This window comes from Columba livia, chromosome 16 (genome assembly GCF_036013475.1).
Source record: "Columba livia isolate bColLiv1 breed racing homer chromosome 16, bColLiv1.pat.W.v2, whole genome shotgun sequence".
Taxonomy (NCBI): Eukaryota; Metazoa; Chordata; class Aves; order Columbiformes; family Columbidae; genus Columba; species Columba livia.
In genome coordinates this window covers 13,449,033-13,466,851 of record NC_088617.1, presented here as the reverse complement: position 1 = coordinate 13,466,851, position 17,819 = coordinate 13,449,033, and the positions used below count along the sequence as shown (strand labels likewise).

General features: G+C 41.2%; 1 protein-coding gene across 1 annotated transcript in view; it reads right to left on the bottom strand.

Moving 5' to 3' along the window:
- Nucleotides 1-17,819, bottom strand: part of ITCH (itchy E3 ubiquitin protein ligase) — a 59,847-nt gene that overhangs the window by 28,819 nt on the left and 13,209 nt on the right. Inside the window, exons 2-5 of the mRNA XM_065032584.1 lie at nt 6,390-6,480; nt 3,763-3,901; nt 2,131-2,255; nt 1,188-1,325 (exon numbers count right to left, since the gene is read on the bottom strand). Coding sequence (XP_064888656.1) covers nt 1,188-1,325; nt 2,131-2,255; nt 3,763-3,901; nt 6,390-6,459 — 472 coding nt within the window. The 5' untranslated portion in view covers nt 6,460-6,480. The remainder of the gene's footprint in view (nt 1-1,187; nt 1,326-2,130; nt 2,256-3,762; nt 3,902-6,389; nt 6,481-17,819) is intronic.

The following is a 17,819-nucleotide window of genomic DNA, read 5'->3' as shown; positions in this document are numbered from 1 at the left end:
CCGGCATTTGCAGGACTTGAGCATGCAGCACAGAACTGCTCATTCATGTAGAGAGCACCAATACTTGATTTCTGTAGAATTAAACAACAAAGAAATCAGTTCTCAGTTCTGATGGGAACTTTGGTCTAAGCCAAAGACAGGGATGGAATCCTGCAAAGCCTTGTGATAATGTGCTGTTAGTGGGCAGCACATGGAAGGGATTTTAATCCCAGAAGCAGAAATCTTATCTTCAAAAGGTACTCAATAAACAGTGTATTTGCCTGTAAGCACCTTTAGCCTTTACAGTAAGAATGTGTTGGACTACTTTAACTCTTTCCTTGTGTGCCCAGGTCCCCTGACGATCTGTGAGCCCTCTGACTTGGTGTGTCAACATCTGTCTTCACTGTCGAGCCCCAAACTATCTATAGCACCCAGTTCCACTACCCACAGGCCTTTTCCTGCACCTTCTGCTCAGGAGGCGAGTTTCAGGAAATGGAACAATGCAGAGATGAAAACCAAAAAAGCCACCACAACAACCCCCAACCAGCTTAAAACTTGGCAATTAAGCATGTAGCTAATTGCTACAGCTGACAGTCCCTCCAATGCTGACTGCTGGAGAAATCTCTACTTTGCAGGCTACAATACCCTCAAAAATGCTCCATTGCTTGTCCTGCACCAACAGAATTAAACCCTCTTACTTATTATTTCAGTGTGATTGCCCATTTTACATGTATTCAAGCTTTTAAATTAAAAATCATCCTATTTATCTGAAGCTGACAACACCAACTAAACATAACAGTGGATCATTCCACAGGGAACAAAAATCCATGAAAACATTTGAGATATTTTAAGAAAAAATACTATAAATCCATGCTGAATATTATTATTATGAGATCAAACTAACTTATTTTATATTATTTTCTGTTAATGATGTTAGGAAACATTCAGGGAAGCTAGAGACTTCCATTGAAGTCTGGGATTGCTAGATAGAAATCCGCAAAATCAAGATGCTGATGTTATTTTTGTTATGGCAAGGCTGAAAATCTTCACTGTGGACTATGACTCCACCTCAAATAAAAACGCAGAAGAGTTCTGGTTTCTACAAATAGGAACTTATAGAAAACGCTGTTGTTATGTTAAAGTTACCGGGAAAAAAGCTTTGTCTCCCAGATATATGTAGAGGGTGGATTTGAATTCAAGTTACTTACTTCTTGTACTTGAGGCATCACCGTTGGTGAGGAGCTCAGGATCTACCTGCAGCCCATCTAGACAGACAGACAGATCTCCCACCACTTCTGCTGGTTCTCTGTCACCAACAAGATGCAGCGTCACCACTACCTGCTCAACTGAAAAATTATGGAAAATAATTTTACTACATGACAAAAAAAGCGCGTTTTATTCAAGAAGCCAATCACAGGCCACGGTCAGCAAGCGAAAAAACACCCCAAACAAACCCCAGAACTCTCTCCATATTTTTTTTCAGTTTCATGTGGTAAAACAAATCATTTTCAGGTGTCAGAAAGGGGAAAACTGGAGCATAAGTTTGTTGCTGCCTAAAGAAAGGATTAACATCAGAGCAGAGATTGAGTCCTGTGTTTCTGCCCACACTTCCAAAGCAATTAATGTACCTGTCCTCAAAAACCTATAGTTAGGAAACGTAATTCACCTTATTCCTCATGCAGAAGAGATGTCCATTCTACCTTCTCATTAAAATATCTCACATTTATCTAATGATGTCAAGATTCGCATTTAGAAGACGAACATTTTGCATTGTATTCCCAGACCGAGTGTATTTTCAGGGTAAATAACTGGTTTTCATTGAAACAAAGTTGTAAATAAACATTCTTGCTTAAAGTTTGAACCAAAATCCAGTAGATTACAGCAGGGTATCTGATGTCATACAGCATGATGTAGTTACCCAAGGTAATTTTCCCCCATGTTCCCACCATGTTTTCAAGGACACCATAGCAGACCGTGTATAACCAAAAAGATTACACTGAAAAAGCCGGAGGAAGCTCATCAATGCAATCTGTAGCAACTAAAGGAATTCCTAAGGGTTTCCTTCCTCCTCCAGCTGCCCAGAGCACTGATTAACAAACAATTCCTGACAAATTCTGCAGCATTCCAAAGTGTAGTTAATCTTATACTTACGTTTCATACTGTTTGATTTCAAAGTCTCCTGAATATCCAGAGCAGCACTTCCCAGAAGTACATCTGATTTCAATGTTTGATGGCTCCAGACTCGAAAGTTTAATTTACTTACAGGAGTGACAATTCTGCAAAGAAAAAGTTGAGCACCGGGTAAGGGCATTTATTGGCAGGGGAAGCGGCTGAACCGAGCAATCTGCTTCAACTTTAAATGAGTCAGCCTAGCAGAAAAGACCATTTCTAAGTTATTTATTAACTGAGCCACTCAAGTTGGTGTCATCTGTAAACTTGCTCATGGTGCCCCAATCCCACTATCTATTCTATGTCATTAAAGAAGTTGCTAAATAATATTGGTCCCAGTATGGATCCTTGAGGGACACCGCTCATTACTGGTTTCCACTTGGACACTGAGCTGTTGACTATAACTCTCCAGATACAGCCACCCAGCCAATTCCTTATCCATTTCATAATCCATCCATCACATCTATCCCTCAGAATCACAGAATCGACTGGGTTGGAAAAGACCTCAGAGATCATCCAGTCCAACCCTTGGTCCAACTCCAGTCCGTTTACTAGATCATGGCACTAAGTGCCATGTCCAATCTCAGTTTAAAAACCTCCAGGGCCGGTGAGTCCAGCACCTCCCTGGGCAGCCATTCCAATGCCTGACCACTCTCTCTGCAGAGAATTGCTTTCTAATCTCCAGCCTCAGTTTCCCCTGGCAGAGTTGAAGCCCATGGCCCCTTGTCCTATTGCTGACTGCCTGGGAGAAATTACCAGCTCCCACCTGGCTAGAACTTCCCTTGAGGTAGTTCTAGAGAGTGCTGAGGTGACCTCTCAGCCTCCTCTTCTCCAGACTAAACAAGCCCAACTCCTGATCTGAAAAGAACAGGCACCAAAAAGGTTTTCCTCAGGTAGGAATGCTCAAGGTGCCTCAAGAGTAATGATCTAGAATTTAAGCCTAAGCAAATGTGCAAGCACACGCCTGGCCTCTATCTCAGTGTTCCATGCAACACATTCTCAAGAGAAAACTAAATTTTATAGAAGCTGCAGGTCATTTTTTTCCTGTACTTTACGCTTCTTGTCATCTCACAACACAGACCCTTGGCCAAGCAGACACCAACAGCTGTCTTCACATTCAATCCAATGTTAGTTTTGTACTCTGAAGGACAAATTAATCAGGAATTTTGTACTTGTGATTGAATTTAGATGTGTGCAAGACAGAGTTAACTACCTGTTCTGCAGCAGAACAGCCGCACTTTTCAGCCACATATTCCTGAAACACCATAAACTGAAATGTGACAACAAAAACGTGCGTGGGACTTCTCAGTTTTCATCTCCAATTATCTTCATTTCCTTACTACACACAGAACTAAGGCTCCTTTGATACACCACATACATTAATAGAGAATAAATGGCTTCATTAGCACGGTGTCCCTTCCATAGAAAGTAATGCAATAGTTTGTTAATATATATTCCAGACTGTAGTTCAATTTGCTCCAAAAAATCACACAAATATCTTCCTATCATGTAACATGGAATTCCTGGCTTCAAATAAAAACGCAACCCTTAAGTCCACTGCCAATTGCATTACTTTAGCCAAAATAAGTTGGAAAGCAAACCCATCAAACCTACACTGTAAGATGCTGTTTCCACTTCGGACTGTTTGTATTGTTGCATTTTTCTGTCTTCTTGGACTGTCCATCTACCGAGACTTCCACATAAGGGCTTGGTCCAAACCACTTATTTTTTTCTTTCAGTTTCGCTGAAATAACTATTAAGAAAGAGAAAATCATTTACTCAATAAGATTTCGATTTCAAATAATACTTTTCAGTTGTGTGCTTAGCATTTGAGTATCAGGTCACTGATGCATGACAATAAAGCTCAAAAAGAAATATATTAGATGGACAAAAATGCTCTTGCATTCCAAATCACTTTATACAATGCTATAGCTCACACAAGTGCCTAAAACATGCAATAATACTTCATAATATCAGACATTATAATTAATAATAATCAGTATAAGACTGATAACAGCACTTAGGTGTTGAAAGCAGAAAATAGCCTCTAAAACCTCCTCCTGTCCATCACCAGCCAAGAGAATTACTGGCATTTATTACACGTGCTTGTTGGAAAGCTCCAAACATGATCTGTTTCACTGGGGAATTACAGACAACTGCTGCCAGAGCTGGTGAAAAGAACACCATGAAGAACAAGAACTTTGTGTTAAATTATCTGTATCAAAGCAAATTTACAGAAAAGCAAACTGAAGGCAAAGTCCTGAGTTCCAACAACCACCTACTGTTCTAGAAACACAGAATCCCGGACAGGACCTGCAGCTCCAGAGCTGTGACTGGGCAGGGGAAGAATGAAGGGGGGTGCACGTTTGTGTGTTTGTTTGTTGTCATTTTTGTTGTGTGTGTTTGGTTTTTGTTTTGTGGGGTTTTTTTGTCTGTGTGTGCATTTTTGTTTGGTTTATAGACATTGAACATCACTGACTGCAAGGCTCCTCTCTGACACCCCATATAGCCAAGCAGCATCGTGCGCAGGCGTCTCTCCCCAACATTGACTCTTAGGAGTGTTCTTGGATTCCTTGGCAATAGTAAACTCACAAAACAGCACTCAAACCAAAGATACTACCATTTCCAATAGGCCAGGGAACTCCACTCCCTTCTGACAAATAACAACCTGGTCTCTTGTGTTTTTGTCACCCACCTCAGCTGCACTACATCCTGAAAAAAAAGATTACTAATTTAAGCCCACATGGCTAATCTACCTAGATTCCCTTTATAGTCTGCGCTCCTTTAGAGATTTAGAGAAGGAGCTTAGTATAAACTGCTCTGAACTGCTCCTAAAAGAAACTCTTTCTCTCTGTATTACAGACATCTTACAGAAATTCACTTAATTTTCACAAATATCTCCCCATCCCCTCGTGTCTTCAGTGCTGCAGCATGTCCCACCTCAACAGCACCAGCTGTCTCAAAGGCACCAAGAACTACAGGGAGGCAGCACGAAGCAGCAGTTTTGTCATGACTTTTGAGGTTCTTACTTAGCCAGACAACCTGAAAGTTCATTTATAACTATGAGAACAGAATGGGGAGGTGGGGGTAGGGTAGGGCAGGAGGTGGGTGCTGCTCACAGAAGTGTCTACAAAAAGGTTGTGCCTGCTCACACACTGGGGCTGAACTCCTACAGCAATTAAAAACCGTTCAAAAGTCTTAATGGTCTCAGTTCTAAACACTGAGACACTTCAGTTTCACTTTATGTGAGTCACAGGCCTTTAACGGAGCAAGGCTCAGACAGCAACCACCACTTCAGTCCGTAGTGCTGCTCTCCGTACCATGCAGAGGATGAACCTCCAAGCTGCTTCTGTTTTTCTCTCCACTATCAACCTGTAGGAACAGGATTCCTACTAAAGTCTCACAGCCTACAGAGAAAAAACAAGCGTGTGACCTCAGTGTGGCAGCTGCAGTCAGTAGAACTTACTCTGTTCCAACCTCCTGTCTGGTCTAAGGCTTTCCCATCTATTTTGCATGATTCTTTTCAACCCCACAATAACAGCTTTGTGAAACTTCTGCATTGACCCACAGACCTTCCACACTGATGGTGCAAAATTTGCCTTTGACGCTTCTAAACACAGACCTGCGTACACCCCCAGATCTCCCCAGGCTTCAGCAACGTTCGTCAGGCAGCAAAAGTGAGGAAAACCTGGTGATTTTCAACAGCCGCTCTGTTGGTGCTCAATCACAGTTATATTCTCACCAACACTTTTAATAAAGCTCCTTTACAATGGTGCCCATCAAGACATGGAACAAGGGAGAAGCAGTAAGTCAAACCGAATCAACAGCACTTCACATTCACTTAGCTTGAGATGGAAAAACATCGATAGGAGAATGTGTTAGATTCGGTGTTATGTCAAGTGTTAGTAACTGAAAGCAGCATCATATTACATCTTACATTTTGAAAAGGATTGTTCTGTACAATTTACTTAACAGCATTCAAAAATAATTATTCCTTCCTTTTTTTTGGCACAAAAATGAATCATTTTAAAATGCATTTAAGATAAAATCCTGACTAAAAAAGTTACATTTCTGCCAAGTAATGATGGTATAACACCATCAATTTTATCATGCGACTTGTTTTGGGTTTTGTACAACTCAAAACTCCCTGAAATGCAACATACTAGTAACTTCCATTTAATTGTGGGAAAACCACTTTACCATTTCTATCCAGAGAATCTGTATGTTTTCCAAAGGCTTACCAGTGACTTGGAGCTGTGATTTCATGGAAAACCCACCGGATGGTCCTGCTCTGGACCCACTGCCAGCCATAATATGGGCTGGATCTTGAATCTGGATGAAGAAACAACAGAAACATTTGAATCAGGAATTCAAACAATAAATCATCTGCTTTTTGAGATGTAGATACATCCTGAAAACAAAACCACACTTGTTTTCTCCTTCCTTTCCCTTTTGTCAAAGTGCAGAAAATGGTTTACAAAGGGCTTAGCCTCTATTACATAATCTGTAAATACTCATGTCTGAGGCAAAAGAGGTCTTTTGATTTTGTCCCTTCAATTAGAACGGAGAATAAACGAAGTTCTAATTGCAAAGTTTGCTGTACCTCTTATGTCTGCAAATACCGGCTTATTTTGATGTCATAAGTTCCCATGTCAAATATTACTTGTCTTAAAAAAAAAGGGGGGGGGGTAGAAAACCATAATACACAATCATAGGAAAAAGGCTGAAATAATAATTATTAAATTTAAAAGCGAAATTCAAATTTAGGAAACCCGTTTCTGTATTTCTCTCATTTTCACTTGGTCAGATCAAGTCTACAGACGGAGGTTGTAATTCCATGAAGCACTTCACTAACAGAGGAGATACATCACTTCCAAAAGAGGGTGAGAAAACCTTCATTTCCAGCATCCCCATCCTCGCACCCGTGGCTCGCCTGATCCTGCACCAAAGCAAGCAGCTATTTCTAATATTCTTTGAAATTAATTCAATTCAGTATTTGGTTTTGGGGAGCAAGGGGAGAAGATGGACAATATGCATCATGTAGCTTCTTTATTAACGGGCAGAAATGGCGTGCTGTTATGTTAAAAATAGACATCGCTTTGGAAATATCCAGATATCCTTGCTCCTATTCATGTTTAAAACACATTTTCAGCTCCACATCCCAAATGAAGAGGCTTTATACCAGTGAGTCTTCTACTGCAGATTACTCACTGGAAAATGACCGGGTTATTGAAGACTCCGAACCACCTGCTGGATCCAACTCCCAGACTCCTTCCTGCATCCCCCTCACACCGTGTTCCCTCCTCTGTGCCATTTCCTCAGTCATCTCTGCTCGTAACCTCCCACCAGACCTTCATCCCCCTGGGTGTCTGACCTGGCTCAGGTGCTGCGGCCAAGGGGGGGCTGATCCGCACACCTGGGCTCAGGTACCGAACCTGCGTCCCAAAGCAATCAAACACCACGTGCCAGCTCTGCAGGTGCGTTCTGCACACGTTATTGCCAACAAGGAAGAAAACATGTTTGCTTAAGCTGCTGCTATCTGTATCTTCGGTGCAAGGGGCGATTTGTATGAACTTACCACCTGATAACAGCACAAGCAATGTAAACCAGTGCATATCTTATCCTCTGCATGCCATGCAAAACACAATTTGTAAAGGAGACCAGATCTGAATATCGCAACTTTCTTTTTAGAGGCCGCAAGCTAAAGCAAAGTTTAGACACTGTGACAGTGACTGTGAAACCCATAATTCCACAGGTATTTTGAAAGCAATAAATGGGAAGTTCTTGCATCCTACAGCTTGCTGGTGCCAGTGTTAACCACCAGAGAATATCACACTGCCAAAACAAGTACTAATGACTTGCTTAAATAGTATATAGTGTTATTACTGGAGTTCAATACTGTTAATTACCACATTCCAGATGTGAATCATACAAATCTTTCTGCTAGAGTGAAAAAGCTTTTAACGTAAGTATTTCAAAAGTAGTCTAAATTTAAAAGACCTGGAGGACTGTACCTAATTCTGATCCCATTATAAGTTCTACCAAACCCAATAGGTATCATTTATGCTTTCAAAAAGCAGCTGAATAGCATCTGGATCAGCACAGACATACTGGACAGCCTGAAGGAGTTTGCATTGATAGGAGAGCTGCCGTTCTCCACCCAGAGAAACAACACTGCACACAAACACAGCAAACACATACAGCGTACACCATTCGTTCAGAACCATATGTTAAAGCTGATTTTCATTTCAAAGCCTGCAAAAATATCCATTAAAAAGGTATTAGTATTTAATCATTTTCATTGAGAATATGCAGAAAAACATAGAGCCGGTTAATCACATTTGAAATGACTGTTGTGCAAACAGTTGCTGAGTCACACATGTGTATGTACACGTGTGTACACAGTGACACAGTTTTCACTAACCAGTGCAAGTAAAATTTCAGTAATCTATCATCTCCCAATACTTCTTAAAAAAAGAAACTATATTACACATTGTTTAGCCCTCTCAGCTGCCATCAAGCTTCTAATTATTTTTGACCAATAAAACAGAAGACTTATTTTATTGCATGCTTGCTAAAATCCACTGGTGGCTCTTTAACGCAAGCGCCATTAGTTAACCAGGAAAAAGGAGAATTCAGAGGAAGAAGCAGCAAGCAGCAATTTACCTGTGCCCTGCACCTCAACAGCCCTGTTTCTCTTTTCCTATTTCAAACACCTCGACCCAACGTCTCCTCTGCTCCCTTCACCTGCCGGCTGGAAAAGACTCAGCACGTCAAATGGGTGGTTTTGAGCCAAGAATAACCACGGAACTCACAGTGCAGCTTTCCTCTCACCTGAATGCTCTTTTAAGCCTCTTCCCTACCATGCCCATATATACTCCATCCAGATTTTCCATAATTCATAGAAATTAATCAACTTTGATACCTCCGTGGATATTTAGATAGTATGGAAAAGTTTGTAGCACAACACACAGAGAAAGGGGGAGAAGCAGAACAGGACTGGCAGGTGGAATTGTATACATCTCATTTTCTTGGGAAACAAGGCTAAAATACATTAATTACTCCAACAAGAATCTTGTGATGATTAGCAAACTGCACGTTGAAGAAGCACAAAGAGATTGAAAAAACCAATAACCCCATAAGTCACACACATCCAGCTGATTTTGACATTTAAACACAAGTTTCTAGCATTTAACTCCTGTTTACCTAACAAGCACAGAAATCTATTTGGAAAGAAATTACTGTATTAACACCTATTTTTAATGATTGCACATGATTTCAACAGCCAGCCTAGGGCTACTTAGAAACATAATCACAAAATATGACAACATACACTCTTGAATCATTATTAAAATATTTTCAGTTAGTTTTATGATTGTGTGAAAATAAAACGTCTTTATTTAGGACAAGTAATTCTGTCAGCAGCTGGATGCAAATGGATGATCCCGTGTGAACACCAAGGAGCATTTCAGCTGTAGCAGAACATTGGACCCCTGGCCAGTATCACGGAACCCCAGCATGTCAGGGGTTGGAAGGGACCTGGCAAGCTCATCCAGTGCAATCCCCCCATGGAGCAGGAACACCCAGATGAGGTTACACAGGAAGGTGTCCAGGCGGGTTGGAATGTCTGCACAGAAGGAGACTCCACAACCCCCCTGGGCAGCCTGGGCCAGGCTCTGCCACCCTCACCGGGAACAAGTTGCTTCTCATATTCAGGTGGAACCTCCTGTGTTCCAGTCTGCACCCATTGCCCCTTGTCCTGTCACTGGTTGTCACCAGAAGAGCCTGGCTCCATCCTCCTGACACTCCCCCTTTCCATATTGATCCCCAGGAATGAGTCCCCCCTCAGTCTCCTCTTGTCCAGCTCCAGAGCCCCAGCTCCCTCAGCCTTTCCTCACACGGGAGATGCTCCACTCCCTGCAGCATCTTGGTGGCTGCGCTGGACTCTCTCCAGCAGTTCCCTGTCCTGCTGGAACTGAGGGGCCATAGCTGGACACAATATTCCAGGTGTGGTCTCCCCAGGGCAGAGCAGAGGGGCAGGAGAACCTCTCTGACCTACTGACCACCCCCTTCTAACCCACCCCAGGTACCATTGGCTCCCTGGCCACAAGGGCCCAGTGCTGGCTCATGGTCACCCTGCTGTCCCCAGGACCCCCAGGTCCCTTTCCCCTACACTGCTCTCTAACAGGTCATTCCCCAACTTATACTGGAACCTGGGGTTGTTCCTGCCCAGATTCAAGACTCTACACTTGCCCTTGTTCTATTTCATTAAATTTTTCCCTGGCCAGCTCTCCAGCCTGTCCCCACCCAACACTCAGAGCCTGACCACGCAAGTATCATTTTCTTATAAATGAACAATACTAATTACTTGGTGTATAAAAAGATTTATACCAGATCTAATATCTTGATACTAAAAACAAACCATCCAAATGCTTGCCTGAATTTCTTTGGAGGGTGCATACCTACCCCCAGGTAGGTTGGTTTGTTTTTATAACCTGCTGCCACAATATGTGGATTAGTAGATAAATTAAGCTCAGCTTCATCATTGTATAAGCTATTGTTTGCACCCGAGGCAGGTTTGAACAAACATTGCTTAAAATAATACACCAATAAATCCACACATCCTGCCGGGATTCAGTTCTTTGAATTCCATCTCCAGGGAGGATCTTCATTTATCTTTCTTGTAACAAATCATGAGAAGGAGCGTGGAGAAAAGCAGCTCTCGGAGCTTCTTGGTTAAAGAACCGTGAGGAAGAGGTGGGAAGGAGCTTCTTACCCTGCAAAATCAGGGAGTATACATAGAAGAAAAATGCTCTCAAAGGCTTGAGGGATCTTTAGAGTGTCACACCGATTCAACTTACAGTGACTTTATTCAGTGATGGGATTCAGCTGTTGAAGAACTGACTTAAAGAAGGTCATTGTGCTTCATATTTATCCAACAGAACAGAAGACACAACTAAGTCAGAATGAAACCCTGCGATTGCATATTATACATACATAGCTTTGAAAATATGTTGGCACATGCTCTTTATAATTTACAAAAATACTGAAATAATTGCACACTGTTGGCTGCTCTAAGTCTTAGGTTTAGTAGTTTGAAGAACAGGCTGAACTGCTCTTCACAGGTGTATTAATCCACAGTGTATCTGCTGTTTCAACAGTGGAAATAAAAAAATGCATCATTAAAATCTTGCTTTAACCTACCTAGTAATTTTAACAATGGTTTTGAGAATCTCACTGTGTAACTCGGGAATTGTAAAATACACCATGTTTTGTTTAAAAACCTGCACACAAGATGTAGCATGTCCTCTTCGCAATAGTTAATTTTCTAATTAACACGTATGTGAGTTACAGCCAATTAATAAGAAATTAGGCTACATATTTCAGAGAAAGTTCAAAGTCACTTGTTTACATTAATACTGCACTTTTTTGGGTGTGAGAAATTAAATACAAATGCTTGTTCTCCTTCGCACAAAACACTGAAGCCTCTTTTTAACTGAAGGCATGTTTAGTGTGGAAAAGCTATTTTCTTTTAACTGTTAAGATACAATTACTCAGTACCCCAGGCAGAGACAGCTCCTTTGGTAACTTACTTGTTTAGCAAATCTGTAGTTACTTTAACTGTCCAAGTTTTATCTTTAAGTAAAAAGAGCAGTTTGTACTGTTTGACATTTTTATAGGGTTTTTTTTCCCCTAAATAAGTTTTAAGGACATGGTTGGTCTAGTCCAAACAAGTAAGAGGACCTACAGAAAGAAAGAAACTGCTGAGTAATCAACCAGGAAAGAAAGAACAGATTACAAGGGTGTTGAGTACACGTTGGGAAGGGAAGCAATTACGAGGTTTGCCTTAAAGGTTATTTATATAAGGAATACAAACAGAGAGGGGTTTAGCAGCAGAATGCAGCTTGGCTCCCTTGGCCATTACTGTGTGTGAGCAGCACTACACCTATTTACTGAAAGTGCAGTAAAATGAACTATTCTCTGCCACAATAGATCTGTTAGAATTTAAAATCCAGACACCTGAATTGTTTTTTTCTGAACAAATGCAAAATACAACACATAGTGGGTCCAACACCAGGCTGGAGGCTGAGTTCCTGAGCAGTTGTTGTATCTGCAGTGCTATTGATACCTGCACTCCCAGTGTGGACACCCGCTCAGCAGGACAGACAGACAGACACACACCTCCCTGCTGCCCTGTGCGTGCCACTCCGTTCAGCCACTGACAAAGCTCTCGTACAGGCAGCTGTTCTGCTAAGAACAAGTGAGATGGAGGCTCAAAGACAACACTCGAGCCAATTCAATATACTAGCTAAAAATATATTTGTGGGAAATACAATTTAATCAGTTTGGGCAGCAACCCAAGTGACGCGACCTTCAGAGGCTGCAAGGATGGAAAAGCAAGATATAAACCATGAAACACAGGAGAAGAGCTGCCCAACTTCTGGCCTTTCCGTACTACGGACTTGCTAATGAGAAATCCTTGACATTGAAACAGAAACTTCATCTGTCATGCTCCCTTAAGAATGGATGTTTTCCATTTTGTCCTATCTAATTCATGTATACAATATATGATCCATTGTACTTTTGGCCCAACACAGGAACCACTTTCTCATTATATCTGCTTACAAATTATAATTTCTACAGAGCCAGAAAACACATCTTTAAATCAACAGATTTAAATCTACATATATTTTATGAGTGAGATCATCTGAATCTATTCTAACTACCATCCCGAATCTTTCTTCTGGATGTCTTACTGCTACAAGTAAACATACCTGGTAGAGAATTGTAATGGAGATGTTCAGATTGGTATTAAAAAAAATGAGTGAAATTGTGTGTGTATAAATGAGAAAATACAGGAAAAGAAAGGACAGAAGAATGGCTTTTATTGATTACAAAGGACACTTGTTGCAGCAATAAAACTCAGTGTTTGTGGCAAGACCAAGATGCCTCCACCCTGATAACACCGCAGTGCAGTGTTAGCTCATTAGCCTTCATTTAAGACTTATGGAGATTGAAGTAAGTCAGATTCCAAAGCAAAGGCCTAGCGTAGAACTTTTGACTCCCAAAGGACATAAAACATCCATCTGTAAAGTAGTTTGTTGTCAGCAAAAGGAAATGGGAACATGATAAGTAGTGACAGTTACCATTAGTTCTATCCCCCATGGTGCACATAAGAGACACTGGCTACACAACCTCGACACACAAAAACACGCTGGTGCTTCTGAGCACAGGAGTGTGAGGGAAAGACTAAATGAAGTGCATGAGAGAATGAGTATGAATCTGTAAAATTAATTTGAGGCTTTAAAAGTAAACAATACATTTCTTTTCTGTAAAGTCTCACACTGAGTTTTATTATATGAATGATAATTAGCTTGACACCATATTGATATAATGCAACGGGATCACAAGAGGGCTCTATCCTGTGTCATTAACAGATTGAAAATTACAGTAGCAAAGACTAATGAACTCCAGACGAACAGCCCTAAAGACTTTTCCTAAAAACACTCAGACAATTATTTATGCAACACTAATCCTCAGTGCTGATTCCTTGTTTTTCCTAAGTATCTAACACTTCAAAAGAGAACTGAACATGGGAAAAATCTTCTAAATCCAAAATTTCTAAGTCAGAAGAGCCAAAATAAACATTTAACCTGAGTATCAAAACAAAAAGATTGCCCAAGGAAAGACGGAATAGCTCTGGAAACGTTGTGGCCAGACACTCAGTGATATTCACACCGGAACTTTTACCTCAGCACCAGGGATCACCAGTGTTCCCTATGCAGACTGCGCAGATTAGAAAAACTGGTCCATCAGCTTCCACCTGCAGAGAAAAATGCTTCCAACTCTGCTTGCAACCCAAATTAAAGTCTGTCTTCAGACTTCTCAAACCCAAGACATCAAAATTACAGAGAATTCACTCATTAGCATTTCTCCGCACCAAGCAGGCTGCTTGTCCAACTCGCGCCTCAGCAGAAATATCTCATATGACTTTTTTCTACATACCTATAGCATTTGCTGCTCAATAAAAGAACTGGAAAAAAGATGTGTAAATAAATAGTGCTGCAATATACAAAATGCAAAGAAAAGAAATCATGCAAATTGATTTTATTTTTCCCCTTTCAGTCGTACATCAGTAATTCCCCAACCACAAGCTGTTCTCACACCAAAACTGTGGCAGGCAGGACAAAAGGGACAAAACAGGCTTGGCCACAACTCAGGTAACTTGCCAATGAATCTCCTACCTAACTGAAAGCATGTTCGCTTTTACCAACTTGTAAGAAATGTTCAAAGAGGGGGGAAAAAAAGAGATCAAAGTGTACATGGGTACATGAACATCATATGCCTTTTGCTTGACTCCAAAAAGCCTGGCAAAAAAAGGCACTGCAGAGAGCTGCGCGAGATAATTAAAACCATTTGTGAAAACAAAGAGATAGTCTATTTTTATTTCAGCCATTTCCTTCTCATGGTACAATCCATTGCAAAGAGGACAACAATTCATATATGCAAACCACTAAGCTAAAACTGGTTCACTGCTGTAATCTTAGAAATAGAGGAACACTTTAAATGGCTGGTTCTGAAATACCACTGTTGGAAAACATATATATTAAACCTGGCATGCTAACCCTCAGTAGAGAGAACCAAACCGGTATTAGGAAGACAGAGAAGACAGTGAAACCGGCATTGCTGTAACTACAACAAACTTAAACAGATTTTTAAACCGCTGGATTTACTGGTATTAACTGGACATTAACTGAATTAACTCCTGCATTTTACAAACCACTGCTTTTAGAAATTCATTTTGGCCTTTGAAACTATTTTTAAAAAATCTTCTATAATAATATAGTTCCAACACTGTACTGTATTGATTCACAACTACGTTTCACCTTAATACTCCTGTGATGAGGCTTCAGGAGAATTTTCCAGTGGAAGGGAACGACCTGAACAACGTTACAATCTGTGGACAGGAAGCCAAGAAGAACCTTGCTACTCGCTAAGCAAGACAAATTGCTTTTTGTTCAAGAAACTAGATATTCTATGGCTGAAAGTACCCAGGGTTTATCATGGGCTGACAATACACTCGCAAAGTTTGTTTATAGGGGTTCGTGCTCTTCTATCAATTGGGCAAAATGATTCTCCTAGGCCCTTGTCTTCTGGAAGCTTGCCCTACAGGGCATGATTTTTAAATCACTGGTGATTGCCTTTTCCTCATGGAGTAACAAACCCCTCAAAGTGTGAGTACAGAACATTTTTACTTTATTTATCTGTCGAGGGTTTAGATTGCGGGGTGTCAATAAAACCCTGGCAGATGTATTATTAACCTCCCCTCTTCCCTCCTCCTTCCCCTTTTGGACCCTCCTTCTCCCCCCTTCCCACTCAGCACAGGCGATCAGGAGGGAACGAAGGACAGAGAGAAGAGAGTTGGAAACATTAAAAATGTTTTACTAATGCTACTAATAAGAATAGAGAAAATAATACAAAATATACAAAACCAATCTTGAAAGTCCCAGCAACTGCAGAGCTGGCACCTGAAGTCCTGGACTGGAATTTACAGCCAACCGGAGCTGGATTCAGTCTGTCACTGGCCTCAGTTCGCCCGGACCACTAGCAAGACCCTCTCCTAATGTCGCCATAAGCAAAAGGGAAAAAGGGATGAGATCCTCGTGATCTCCCACTTTTATATGAAGTATTCACGTGAATGGGATGTTATACACAGTTGGTCAGTTCCTTGGTCACCAGTTTCTCGTTGCCCCTCTCGCGAGATGTCCATCCATGCTTATCAATAACCTCACATTCCATTGCTATGTTTACCAAAACATGTATCTGGTTCTCCAGGAAAACACAGCTAACATGAAGCTTTAGCTGACAGGCAAATTCACTAAAAGAGAAACTTGTTTAACAAAACAAGGACATTATCAAAGACAACTAAACAAATTTAGCCCCAAACCTGTCTCCATAGTAGGCTCTTGTATTGGATTTACCCTGTGAGAAGAGACCAGGGGCTGTGTCCATGCTGAACAGAGCTGGCTCCAGTACGGACCCAGCGCTGGCCATAGCTGAGCCCATCAGCAACGCTGGTAGTGTCTGTGATAACCTATTTAACAAAAGGTAAAAAACGCTGTGTAACAGCTGTGTCAGAAAATGTGAGAGAGTTTTCTTGCCCCTCCTGCGGAGAAGGGAGCAGCGTGGTGGGCGGCCAGGGCTGAGCCATCACACTGCTGTGCTCTGACCGTCACGTTTCGGTGCCAGCCCATTTCTTTTAGGATGGTTTAAAGGAAATTCAGCTCCCACCAAACAAATTAAACTCACAATCTGAAACCTGCCAGCTGACAGTATTATGATCCGAGTGTTGCTACCCTGAAGAGGTTCCAGACCTGGGAGTGACTGACTACATAGTGAAACACCTTCTCAGAATGAGCCACGTTCTTCTTTCACAGGGAAACATCCTTTTAGCACCTCCAAGTACCAAAGTTCCTCTGACCTTATGGAGTTCCTGTTATTAGGACTGTTAGACTGTTATTACAGATCTCTCAGAAAATGCATCAAGTTCCAATAGTTAGAACTCTCAAAAATTGTAGAAATTAATTACAGCTTCCCTCCTTCATTCTTCCACTTCCTTGCACTGTGAACCATGTCCTCTATGGAGCTCTGTGGAAATGCAGGTTAAAAAATAACCCGTGTTGTAACTTCAGGGAGAGCCTTCCTCAGAAAGGAGAGACAAAGCATACAGATATGTATTGAAAAAGCCCTAAGAGGCAAAAAGCCCTTTCATATTCCACTTTGAAAAAACAACATCTTTATATTTCCAGGTTTCTAGAAAGAAAGCACCTAGAAAGTATCCATAACATTCGCCACTGGTAACCTTGGAAGAGAATTTTCTCAAGGGAAAAGCAGATAGTGTGGCCAGACAGTTCGAGCAGTCACTGTGAAACCGCGCACTAACCTCACCAAGTGTCCAAAAGCATTTGTGCTTTGAATTGCAGCTCTTTCATAAACACAATATTCTACAACATGCAGCCTTGCTTCCAGTTCACCTAAGACTGCATACCAACTGTAGAAATACATGCTTTTGTTTCGTAATTCAGAGATCCCATTTCTCAAGACTTCCCAAGTTTTATCACAAATGACAACAAAGAAGCTTTGAGGAGAAGCCCAAGATAGTCACAAAACACAGAATTATCAAAAGCAGCAATACTTTTTGTTCTGTCTGCCCTATAAAATCTCATTTAGCCCCACAGCTACGTTTACTCTCCAGCTGGCTCTGGGGCTAAGAGGTTCCTACAAAGCAAAAATCCCAGTCTTGAGAATCTCAGTCAAATATTAATATTGGTGCTGGCAACAGGTTATTTTGGACCTTGCCATGAAAGCATGAAAAAGAAATCTGAAGAACTCTACCCAAAGACTCTTCCTGCCTGTTGCTATGGGAAGGGGAAGGAAAGAATTTATCTGGAGGTGTCTGGTTATCACAGTTTTAGCTACGTGACACAGTAGTGAGAAGAGATGGTCACACAAATCCACAAGCTACTTATTCATGCTATTCAATTAATTTTTAATTAGGGCAAGGAAAAAATCTTAATGTGATCACTCAGAGCCAAAATATTTCCCCTTTAAGCAATCTTCTTACTTGCAATATATTAACTGATGGTTGCCTGGAAGAGGTATTTCAAATC